At 42.6% G+C, this 12,016-nt stretch overlaps 1 protein-coding gene and 1 long non-coding RNA gene across 2 annotated transcripts in view; one reads left to right on the top strand and one right to left on the bottom strand.

Moving 5' to 3' along the window:
- The window catches only part of LOC145526743 (uncharacterized), a 68,260-nt gene that overhangs the window by 4,251 nt on the left and 51,993 nt on the right, over positions 1–12,016 (bottom strand). The window contains exon 5 of the long non-coding RNA XR_014069140.1: positions 9,710–9,794. This is a non-coding gene — a long non-coding RNA (uncharacterized LOC145526743). The remainder of the gene's footprint in view (positions 1–9,709; positions 9,795–12,016) is intronic.
- PARVA (parvin alpha) overlaps positions 1–12,016 on the top strand; it is a 166,358-nt gene that overhangs the window by 121,279 nt on the left and 33,063 nt on the right. Inside the window, exons 6-7 of the mRNA XM_081543111.1 lie at positions 6,802–6,917; positions 10,456–10,514. Coding sequence (XP_081399237.1) covers positions 6,802–6,917; positions 10,456–10,514 — 175 coding nt within the window. The remainder of the gene's footprint in view (positions 1–6,801; positions 6,918–10,455; positions 10,515–12,016) is intronic.

The following is a 12,016-nucleotide window of genomic DNA, read 5'->3' as shown; positions in this document are numbered from 1 at the left end:
GTCCACAAATGTATTTGATGCTTTCTCAGCCTCTCTCCTTGTCTTCCATATACTGGCCTCATTTAAATAGGGCACAATATTCTCACCTTTCTAGAACCCTTTCTGGAAGATATTTCCTTGATCTGAAACATTCCTCATTTCATCTTCCCCATCCGCAAACCATTTTGCCTGGCTTAAGATTGGAATTTTTTAAGCCACATCAGAACCCTCCTCTTCAGTGGCTTTGAATGATTTGTTTTGGGTTCGCGTTCACTTTCATTTCTTACAGGGAAATGTCTACAAGTAAAATAATCACATCTATTACCACTCTCGTCTAGCTGTTTTCATTTTTTTGCCATTACTATCCACATCAATGCATAGTTTTTCATATTTTTACTTGATGAAGGCACGTACAAACTCATTTTGTTATCCTGTCTTAATATTACATCATATACATCTTCTATATTTGCATGTGGTCTTTGTAGTTATAATTTTTGATAGCTGCTCTGTTTCCTGGGCTAGGTATCCCATAGTTAACTTAAACTCTATGTTGACATTGATCTTTTTTAGAATGTTTTCCAGCTTATTGCTAATATCAGATAGTTCCGACTTAAATGTTAGGTTGTGACTCTTTGCTTCTCTTGAATTATTCTCATCAGATAGCTTTCCAGAACTGAGAGGAATTACTAGGTCAGAGGGAATAATTATCTCAGGGACCAGCTCCCTGCGATGCCTTGGGGCTTCAGGCAGCAGTGGTTTCTGTGATAAGGAATGTGGCGGGCATGACTCTCAGGGCAGGCTCTAACCCCTCCTCTCTCGGTTATCTTCCCTGGCTCTTTCCACTCAGGATCCAGGTGGCAGGGACAGCACTGAGTTTCCAAAGTCCTTGATCCAAGGTTTTAGGGGATTCTGCCTTTTCTTTTCTTTTTTATTCACAACAATAATTTTCATTATTGAAAATTTAGAAAATACAGTTAAAAGATGCTTAAATAACAACTAACACATTTATAGTGCTGTATGGCTTGGAGAAGGCAATGGCACCCCACTCCAGTACTCTTGCCTGGAAAATCACATGGATGGAGGAGCCTGGTAGGCTGCAGTCCATGGGATTGCTAAGAGTCGGACACTACTGAGTGACTTCACTTTCACTTTTTACTTTCATGCATTGGAGAAGGAAATGGCAACCCACTCCAGTGTTCTTGCCTGGAGAATCCCAGGGACGGAGGAGCCTGGTGGGCTGCCGTCTATGGGGTCACACAGAGTCGGACACGACTGAAGTGACTTAGCAGTATGCCTTGTACTTATCTAAACACTTTATACATATTTTGAGCCTTGCAGTCGTTATTCAACCATCTGAGGTAAGGATTCTACTGTCCCCATTTAACAGATGGGAAAGTTAAGGCATAGAGAGGTTAAGAAACAATGAATGTAAGCTTCCCAAGGGCAAGGATTTTTGTCCCTTTACTGTTGTATCCCTAAAGCCTGGAAAAGTGATTGGCAATACTAAGCACAATACTATTTGCTAAAGGAGTGTCATTGTCCAAGTTCACACAGTGGGTGAGTGGTGGAGCCAGGAATGAGACCGAGAGAGTCTGGCTGCAGACCACACATACTGCCCCCAAGAGCTGTCCATCAGATACAAGCACTGTCAGCCTTGTGATGTTCCTTTGGGGGTTTTGTGTGTGTGTGTGTGTGTGTGTGTGTGTGTGTGTGTGTGTGGTGTGTGTGTGTGTTTGTAAGAATTAAATACATCAATAAATGAATAAAATATGTGCATATACTTTGCATATAAAATATATTTTTATGAAGAGATCAACCAATATATGTTTAGAAAATGTTTATCTTTACAGATCATTATCCTTCTATATGTCACTTTTTAAAATATTATATGCTATAGATTAGGTATATCATAATTTACTTAACTAATGATAGATTTTAAGATTTTTTTCCATTTTCCCACTAATATCAGTACAGCCTGAGGAGTTCTGTCTGCTCATAGACATAATTACTTCTTAAGGATAAAAACCCAGGAGTGTTAGTTTAGAGCCAAAGGATATGTACATTTTAAGGTCCTAACACATATTGTCAAATTTCCTCCTCCCAAATTGCACCAGTTTCTGTTTCCACCACAATTCATGTTTGGAGGACTGTTTCTCACTCAGCAGCACCCTTGAAACAGTTTCCCAGCCCTGGAGTGACCCTCTTGGCACAGTGGCTGCAGGGCCCAGTTTATACAGTGGAGTCTTGGCTTCTCAGCCCTGCTGTCATTCTGCACGTTTCCACCCTGACTTGAGCACAGGCGCACAGTGGCCCTGCATTCTGCCTGGCATCAGGGAGAAGACACCCAGGAGATGTGCTGAGAGATAAAATGATGAGAGTGCCCAGATACACAGAGGTTGTCAGAAGCTTTCTTAATTGAAAAGATAACATGTCTTTATTCTAAAGAAACATTTGAAGCAGGAAAAAAGAATCTTTTAGCTATAGCAGTTTTTTTTTCACTTTCCAAGGCTTGGCCACAAGTACTTGTGTGTATGTGTGTATTTGTGTATGTATGTGCATGTGTGTGTATTTATATACATGTATGTATGCGTATGTACAAATATATGTGTATTTGTATGCATAAATCCATAAATGTATATATTCACATTATTTCTATTTCTCTTTAATATTATATTATTAATATTTATATCTACTTTGTCTTAACAACGATCTTCAATGCATGCAAACTATCTCATCTTGTGGATGTTCTATAATTTATTAAAGCAGTGACTATTAAACCATGTTTGTCCCAACCTCAGGATTTGCAAGGAAAAACTCAGGCATCACTGAGAAGAGAAGCAGCTCTGTAGTTAGGACAAAGGGACAAGAGCAGTTGTACTCCTTTTTATCAGTTTTGCCTGATGGCTTTTGGAACAAAAGATTTCTCTGCTTAATTTTTTTTTTTAATTCAAGTTAGACCACTTGTCTAAACCATCCTGTTACATTTGGATATACGTTTCCCAGATTTATTTTAAAGGATAATATATTACATGATGATTAACGCTTTTTCTTTTCATTATGGTTTATCACAGTTTATTGAATATAGTTACCTGTGCTACACAGTAAGACCTTGTTTATCCATTCTATATATAATACTTTGCATCTGCTAACCCTAAACCCCCAATCCATCCCTTCCTTACCCACTCTCCTCCTAGGCAACTACAAGTCTGTTCTCTATGTCTGTGAGTCTGTTTTGTAGATAAGTTCATTTGGGTCATATTTTAGATTCTACATAGGTGTGATATCATGAGGTATTTTGTCTTTTTCTGTCTGGCTTACTTCCCTTAGTATGACCGTTTCTAGGTCCATCCATATTGCTCCAAATGGCATTGTATGACATTCTTTTTAATGGCTGAGTAGTATTCTATTGTGTAAATATACAACATCTTTTTTTTTTTTAAACTTAATGTTGTATTGGGGTATAGACAATTAACAGTGTTGTAGTATCAGGTGAACAGCGAAGGGACTCAGCAATACATAGACATGTATCCATTCTCCCCCAAACCTCCTCATATGCCGGCTGGCACATAACACTGAGTAGAGTTCGAAGTTCTATACAACAGGTACTTGTTGGTTGTCCATTTTGAATATAGCAGTGTGTACATAACCTCCCCAAACCTCCTAACTATCCCTTCCCTCCAGCAACCATGAGTTCATTTTCTAAGTCTGTGCATCTCTGTTTTGTAAGTTTATTTGTATCATTTCTTTTTAGATTCCACATATGAAGGATGCCATATGATATTCCTCCTTCTCTGACTTACTTCATTCAGTATGACACTCCCTAGGTCTATCCATGTTGCAGCAAATGGCATTGTTTCATTCTTTATATTGGCTGAGTAATATTCCATTTATATATTACCACATCTTCTTTATCCATACCTCTGTTGATTATACTACATCTTCTTTATCTGTTCATCTTTCAATGGACATCTACGTTGTTTCCATGTCTTGGCTATTTGTAAATAGTCTGCTATGAACATAAGGGTGCATGTATCTTTTTGAATTATGATTTTGTCCAGCTATATGCGCAGGAGTGGGATTGCTGGCTCATATACTAACTCATCTTTTGAGGAACTTCTGCACTGTTTTCCATGGTAGCTACACCAATTTACATTTCCACCAACACTATAGGAGGATTCCCTTTCTCCATGCCCTCTCCAGCATTTATTATTTAACATCCTTTTTACATAGCATGTATGTGATGTGAGAGAGAGAGAAAAAGAGAGAAACTATGTAATTTTTTCTCTTGAAAGTATACGCAGAAAGACAAAGCACTCATTGGAAGAGTCTGCTTACTGAGACAGTCAAGGTAGCATGCAACATCGCCAGAGTGTGAGAAGAAAATTTCTGACCACAGCTTTTCCAGCATTATGTTTTGAAAACAGGGTAGAGGTAGCAAATGTCCTTACAACCCTCAGTGACAGGACTGATGTGGTCAGTTCTGACTGGAAGAGCAAACCCAGATTTTGCCTTTGTCCATCATGTCAGTGGGTCAGTCCCATGCCAGGTGCCCTTTTTGAAAGGATGAGTGGGTCACACTGGGTCTTTTTTTTTTTTTTGTATGTTAAGAAATAAAGTCAATTCATTCCACTTCTGAGAAATAAAAACAGCAGTGATGTTTATAAAACTTGGACCATATTATAGATCTTATAAGAGTTTTCTTTTTTAAAAATTAAGCAAACTTCTTGTTCAGTCACTCAATTATGTCTGACTCTTTGCGACCCCCTGGACTGCAGCATGCCAGGCTTCCCTTTCCTTCACTGTCTCCCAGAGTTTGCTCACTCTCATTGTCCATTGAGTCAATGGATGCCATCTAACCATCTCATCCTCTGTTGCCCCCTTCTCCTGCTCTTAACACACTGGGTCTTATTTGTGGTGCATGGGCTCTGTAGTTGCTGCATGGGCTTAGCTGCCTCATAGCACATGGGATCTTCGTTCCCCGATCAGAGATCGAATCCGTGTCACCTGCATTGGCAGATGAATTCTTTACCACTGGACCACCAGGGAAGCCCCCAGGTGCCTTTTTTAAGGCTATAAATGTTGGGGGATTCTTAATTGACAAAGTCAAAAGCCCCAAGCTGAAAACTCCTTCTGGAAGGCCATGAGTTAGGAGCAGTTCATCTGCTGTTTATTGGAGAAGGAAATGGCAACCCACTTCAGTATTCTTGCTTGGAGAATCCCAGGGACGGGGGAGCCTGGTGGGCTGCTGTCTATGGGGTCTCACAGAGTCGGACACAACTGAAGCGACTTGGCGGCGGCAGCAGCAGCATCTGCTGTTTGGTGGTGGTATTGAGTTGCTGTTCATCATAGTCAGTGGGAAACCTTCTTTGAAGCAGCAGTGATAACAGAAAACTCTAATGAGTTCCCAAGAATGGTCTGAATCATTTCATTTTCTTGGTGATTTCCCAAAGCTTCTGTTATAGCAGATTTATTGATCCCAGGGCAGACAGAATGACACCCTAATAATGGGCCCAGTTCACACTCACTAACTACACAAAATAGACATTTCTTGTGCCTTCCTTAAATGCCCCTGTAATTAGACCCATAAGTCTGGTAGGACTGTGAAGGCAGGTAAAGTATCCGGGGACTTTCTCCTTTCATGAAAGAAAGGAGAGAAGGTTGACATGATTTAGTTGCCTGGATGCCAGGTACTTTCTCATAAGTTATAATAAAAAAATCAGCCATTCCTAGGCATTGCTGTGCTAGGAGCTTTGCCTATGTTATGTCTGGAAATTCTTACCACTTGCATTTCTTCATAGGTATTGTTATCCTCATGTATGAGGTTGAGCAGATTGAGCCTCAGGGGCCTTGAATGGCTTACCCAAGGGCCATGTACTCAGTAAGTGAATGGTAGTTTGCCAAGTCAGAACTCAAGCTCCAGTTGGCTTGACCCTGTGTGTCCGTTACATCACAGCCTTTTTCTCCTCTTGTCTCTGAGAAAACTACAACTCAGTAGTTCCCTGCCTTTTCTGGCATACACGGCTTAACATCCAGCACACAGCTCAGTTATAGAAGGCCCCTGGGGCGTGAACATCCCCTCCCAGCTGTAACCCAAAGGGTATTGCCTGCACTGACTATGAATGGCACTCAAGAAAGCAACAGAATCCTTGGGTATCTCTCATGCCTTCCTCTGGGGGTCTTAAAGCCCTGGACGAAGGAAGGCACCCAGTGTCCTGACTCAGTGTCCACTGATTGAGGGCCTGCTTTGTGTAGAGCCTTGGGACAGGAGTAGTGGTGATAACCTATAGAGTTCACCATCAGATGGGAAGGGAGAGGGGTGCAACAGACATGCTTATGGTTATCGGCATAGAGTGAACAAGAGCATGGAGGTGGTGCAGCGCTGATCTGAGCTCAGGATTCAGCTGTTGTCAGGGTCCCAATCAGAGTGGAGAAGCACTGCATTGCAGTCCAGCAGTAACATGACCTAAGAAGTAAATCCACGGGATCTGGCTGAGGACCGAGGGAGCACAGGGTGAGGCCTACAATGACTAAGGGTGTCCCCTGACCCGTAGGGGTGGGATGAAAGGGGCATAGATTGTGGATCAAAGTAAATCAGGATGCTGGGTGAGGGGTCACTGAACCCAGATTTCTTTTCCATTTTGTGTACAAGCATTTAATTCTGCATGTAGCTGAAGATGAGGTTTGATGGCCATGAACAGCCTCACAAGACCAGGACACAGACTCCATTAGCCCCGTGTGGTACTGCTATGTTTTGAATATCTGCTTATACTGCCTAGAACCTAGAAGAAGATTCTCTGATTTATAAATCATCTTTTATTTCAGCGGTTCATGCCAAGAGCCTGGTAGCCATCTTGCATCTGCTAGTTGCTCTGTCCCAGTATTTCCGGGCACCAATCCGACTCCCAGACCATGTTTCCATCCAAGTGGTTGTGGTCCAGGTAAGTCAGAATCCACTACAAACATCGGTGCCCTTAAAGGGGTGCAGGGACTGAGCTCCAGTGTGAGCTCAGGCACACTGGGAAGCTTGCTAGGAGGACTAAATGAATGCTGAGTGTGCCTGGGTGTGCTGTGTGTTGGGAGGCATGTCAGTGAGCTTTCTGATGCATGTGGCCTTATCTCCGATATATGTACAAAGGGTGGAAGAGCGTGTGCTTGTGTCTGGGACAGCCTTATGTGGGGCGTGTGCCTGGGGTTTACATGCTTTCGTGAGGAAGGTGCCTGGGTGTTATCTATTTGAGGGTGAGTGGTGTGTATATTTGTGAGGTCTGTGTAGAAGGATTAGGAGAACATATCCTTGTGTGTGTATGTGTTTGTCCTGCAAGCCATGGAGAGTCATTTTTTGGTTAAACAACCAATGCACAGTTACTGAGAAGAGGCAGGTATCTGTGCATGTGAGGGCACGTGTGCGTGTGTACACATGTGTGTTTGAGAGAGACCCTGACAGGCCATGCCCGTGTTGAGGGCACTGCTGCTTTTCACCTGCCCAGAGAAGCACAGCTGGGGTATCAAGTCATCTTGTGCAGATTATTATGTGGAATTTCCATTCACACATGGCTCTGTCCTTTCCACAACGAGGGGATGCTCTCTCCCCATGACTATCTCATTCTGCTCCTAACCCCATTAGATACTCAAATTCAATTTTATTTTCCAACTTTATACTGTTGAGCAAAAGGTCGTCATTTTGTTGGCTTCTGTTCTTTTCCAAATAAACATGCTGCAAGGGAGAACATCCCTAATGAACAACTCCCTGGTTATTCAAGGTTATCCAGGGTTCTGTCTGGCAGCTCTGCCATCCCTTGGTGAAGAAGAACCTGGAGGGCCAGTAGGCTTTGCTTGAGAAGCCAGGCCAGGCCAGCTTCCTGGACAAAAGGTCTTTGGGCCAGTCTTTCAGGGATTAGAAGTGAACCAGAGGAAAGGCAGACATGGGGCTGCCACTCAGCCGTGCCCTACTGAAAAAGTATTTTTTCCAATGCCTTCTGGGTACTTAACTTGCTAAACATTAAGGGGGTATAATAGGAATATGACACCTTGGCCCTGCTTGCCCAGAGACAGGACTACCTAAGCAGCGGAGAGGGCTATCAGAGGCCCCTTGTCAATGCAAACATGTGTGGTTCAGACACTGAGTGACGCTGACTGAAAGGGACTAATTGGCCTCACTTATTGGGCTCTCAACTGTGTCAAGCATGGCATGAAGGATTTTATGGATATGTGGCCAGCCCAGAGCCTCTTGGTATATTCATCTTCCTAATGAATCCAGGCCATCTCTATTGTGTCATTTTTTTTTTACCAATCAATAAAGTGTGAATCCATTTCATTATATTTTTTAAAACTGTGATTCAGGATTTGCGAGGATGGGGGGTGGAACAGTGGTCACTGCAGGCCCATGTCTCATGCCTTATTTTGTGCTCAATTATAGGCCATCAGAAGTCTGTCGCTGGTTTAATTTCTCCTGCAGGCAGTTTTGTTAGCATGAGGGAGAAAGCAGGACGTGTTACATAAAATGGCATCAAGGCATGTCAGGTTTTATGGGTTGTTTTGCTTTATCAAGTTAAACAGGCACAGAAGCATGACTCAGAAATGGCTATAAGATGCGACTGAACTAAAGAGTTAGTTCTTTAGGGAACAAATAGTGGATCGAAGTGAATCAGGATGCTATGTGAGGGGGAACTGAACCCAGAATTCTTTTCCATTCTATGTACAAGCATTTATTAATTCTGTCTGTTGTTGGAGATGAGGTTTGATGTCTGTGAATGACCTTATTAGTCCTATGTGAAAATTTTTACATATGTTGAAGGTAAATTTGGAGAAAGTCCTGGTTTATCCTCACTGGGTCTTTTTTAAATGGTATTTTACATTTTTTTCTCCCTTTTTTGCTTTGATAGTTTATTCTTCTTAATCTAATCCAGATACAGTCATGGCCTTTATCCAGCTCTACCTTTCCTTCTGTAAAAGGATTTTGTAAGGATGCTAGTTTCTGTGGCTATTGGGAATGGCAAGAAAAGGTTGTGAAAGTTGGGGCAGGAGGGTCAGAAGGCGGGTTTTAGCTTAGAGACTAAAGCTTGGAGGCTCCTTCTTGACATACCTTGGCCTTTGTGGAAGTTGGATTTGCTCTGACAACCTCTTGCCATGCCCAGACTATCTTCCAAGTGTCTGGTAACTGATTGAGTAGGGACCTGATGAATGCATCTCTCTCCTCACCTTCATCAGAAGGTCTCCCTGAACCCCAGCACTGCTTCATCAGCTCACATGCCCACATAAACCAGCACCCAGTTGACTAACAGTAGGGACTTCCCTTGGCCCACTGGCTAAGACTGCGCTCCCAAAGCAGGGGACCCAGGTTTGATCCCTGATCAGGGAACTAGATCCTGCATGCTGCAACTAAGACCAGGTGTAGCCAAATAAATTAATTTTTAAAAAATTGACTAACAGCAGCCTCTGTCTCACCGAACAGCATTCTGATCGTGTGTGTGCTTTCCTGACTCTGCCTTTTTTGCTGGGGCCATTCCTCCCACTGGAGTGGTCTCTCATCTGTGTCCAGCCCAATCCCAGGCTGACCCTCCCAGCTGAAAGCACTTGTTCTGGTCCTGCTCTCAGCACTTCCTCTCTGCAGGGGACGACCATGTAATTGCTTATTAGACATTTGAGAGGGAAAGAGGATCCTACTCTAATAATTGAGCTGGGTCCTGAGGCATAAACCAGGGGCTTGTTTGGGGAAAACCTCCTTGCTTACCTGTTCATCTATCCCATTTTACTCTTAAGTTCCTTGAGGTCCAAACTGTCATAAGTCCAACAGAGGGGCTTGTACGTAGAAGGCACTGATTAATGAAACAGAGAAGAAAGAGGATAAGTTGATGGGCGGGGGTAGACAGATGATGGGTAGACGGGTGGGTGGATGGACAGGCAGGTGGATGAGTGGATGGACTTACAAAATGTTTACCCTTTTCTCAGAGCATAAGCTAGTTACCTAAGGACTGTACTACTTACTTAAAAGCTCCCCTAGTTAAACACTTTTTAAAAACTCTCCTGATTTCTCCAAGTTGGCCTCAGTTCCTCCACCCCAGCCCTCCCCACCACGGCCCCCCAGTTAAATGTGTTTCTCTGCTTCCCTCTGTGGCCCCAGCCTGAGGATAGACACACCCTGGCCTTCATTTCCATTTGGTTTACTGTGGATTTCTCCAGGAGGCAGTGTGCTTCCAGCAGAAGGTCTTCCAATAAAGAAAGAAAAGAGTCGCCATCCAAGAAACAGCCGACTTGTTTGGAATAAACACTAATTGCACTTAAGTATGAATGGTACAGTCCAGTCCCAGGAAACCAGGGTCCTTGTTTCACTTCTAGCAGTATCTCATTGCTGGATTCATTTCTTAAATGCCAGTAACTTTCTCAATATCAGGAATGTTAATCAGTTTTTTGTATTTTTCTAAAGAATATTTTTCTCTCCTCCTCCCAACCATCTCCCCACCCCACCCCCGTTTTCAGAAACGAGAAGGAATCCTCCAGTCTCGGCAAATCCAAGAGGAAATAACTGGTAACACAGAGTATGTCAACACCATTGTTGCCAGCGATTCTGTAATGGAACACAGATGTTTCTCCGAAATTCATCCATTTGCTGATATTTAGTTTTCATTTATTGGGATTGCAAGAGGGATTAGACTTCAGCCAATGATTATAGTTTAGCCTTTTCCGTGCATTCAAAACATGCCTCTCAATGCTTAAGGTACAAACTTGGGTGGGGAAGTGGGGAGAGGGAATTAGCCATGATTGAAAAATTCTAATTTTGTGGCACTCCAGGAAAAGTGTGCCCAAAAAAGCCAACCAGCATGAAATCGTCATGCCATAAACATGGGGTTGAATTTAAATTGTTAACCTTCAAAAGGACGTTTTTCTTCCTTTTCTGAATCTGATTTATATGGTCACGTGCCATGACCCAGAAAGTCCCTCTCTACCTTAGAGTGGTAGATTTTTTTTTTAATTTACATTCACAGAAGCTGGAATATCCGAATATGTAAGAGGTTTGTCATAAGAAAGATAAGTTTTGTTCTCAAGCACAAAGAGCAGGATGGTGTGTGGTGGTCTGAGACTACTGGGCAGGCCTGAGCCCTGGCCACATGCAAAACCAGGCAAAATTTGTTTGTATCTTCTCCTGCTCCCCCAGCTTTCTTCTATAATCCTTTGAACAAGAAGAGCCAGTGGAAAGGGCAGGGGCACATGAAGCAATGATTACACCCCCTAAAACCTCACAACCCGAAGATGGAGGAGAAAGCCATCCTTGGTTTACTTGACTTGAATACTAAGTTCATCATTCTTCCTAGTACACTACCTGCAAGTCATTGCTTAATAGGTGATAGATATACAGTTAGAATAAACACAATAAGAATTGAGAAAAAAATGCATTGAGCATTTAGTATATACTAGAAATTATACTAAAATATTTCTATATATTAAATCATGTAATACTTAGAACATCTGATTGAGTTGTTTACCGTGTTATCTTCATTTTAAGGGTAAGCAACCTGGAGCCCAGAGAGGTTCGGTAGCTTGCCCAAGGTCACACAGCAAGCGAACAGCTCTGTAATACTTAAACCTAAGTGGTCTGTTGCTAATGCTTGTGCTCTTACTACTTTGCTGCATCACTGCTATGAGTATGGTTCCAATTCCTGCCCTCTTTGAGAAAACCTATTCTAGGTCAATGGCAGGTGCACCTTGGTGGGTGTCACAGGATGGACAGGAGGGAGCCAAACCTACCTTCCCAAGCTGATGCCTTCAGCAAACTGGGCAGTGAAATGCTATATTGGGATGGTCCCTGAGCCCTGCTCCTAAAACATGGTTGGGGATCCTGTATCTCTGAGTCTAATATTCTTTCTCAACTGTAAGCAATAGTATGAGTTTATTTAAAGCAAGAAATAAAGTAAAAGCAAGTCTTTTAAGCATCACTTATGCCAGGCTTTGTGTGAACACCAGTATATCTGTAAAGCAAAGGGGAAAAAGAAGTGGTAATGTGGTAAAGACCACCCATAGTTGGAGACTTAGTGTAGAATAA

This window comes from Giraffa tippelskirchi, chromosome 11 (genome assembly GCF_054371585.1).
Source record: "Giraffa tippelskirchi isolate mGirTip1 chromosome 11, T2T-mGirTip1v1.2.pri, whole genome shotgun sequence".
Taxonomy (NCBI): Eukaryota; Metazoa; Chordata; class Mammalia; order Artiodactyla; family Giraffidae; genus Giraffa; species Giraffa tippelskirchi.
This window is presented reverse-complemented; position numbering and strand designations above follow the sequence as displayed.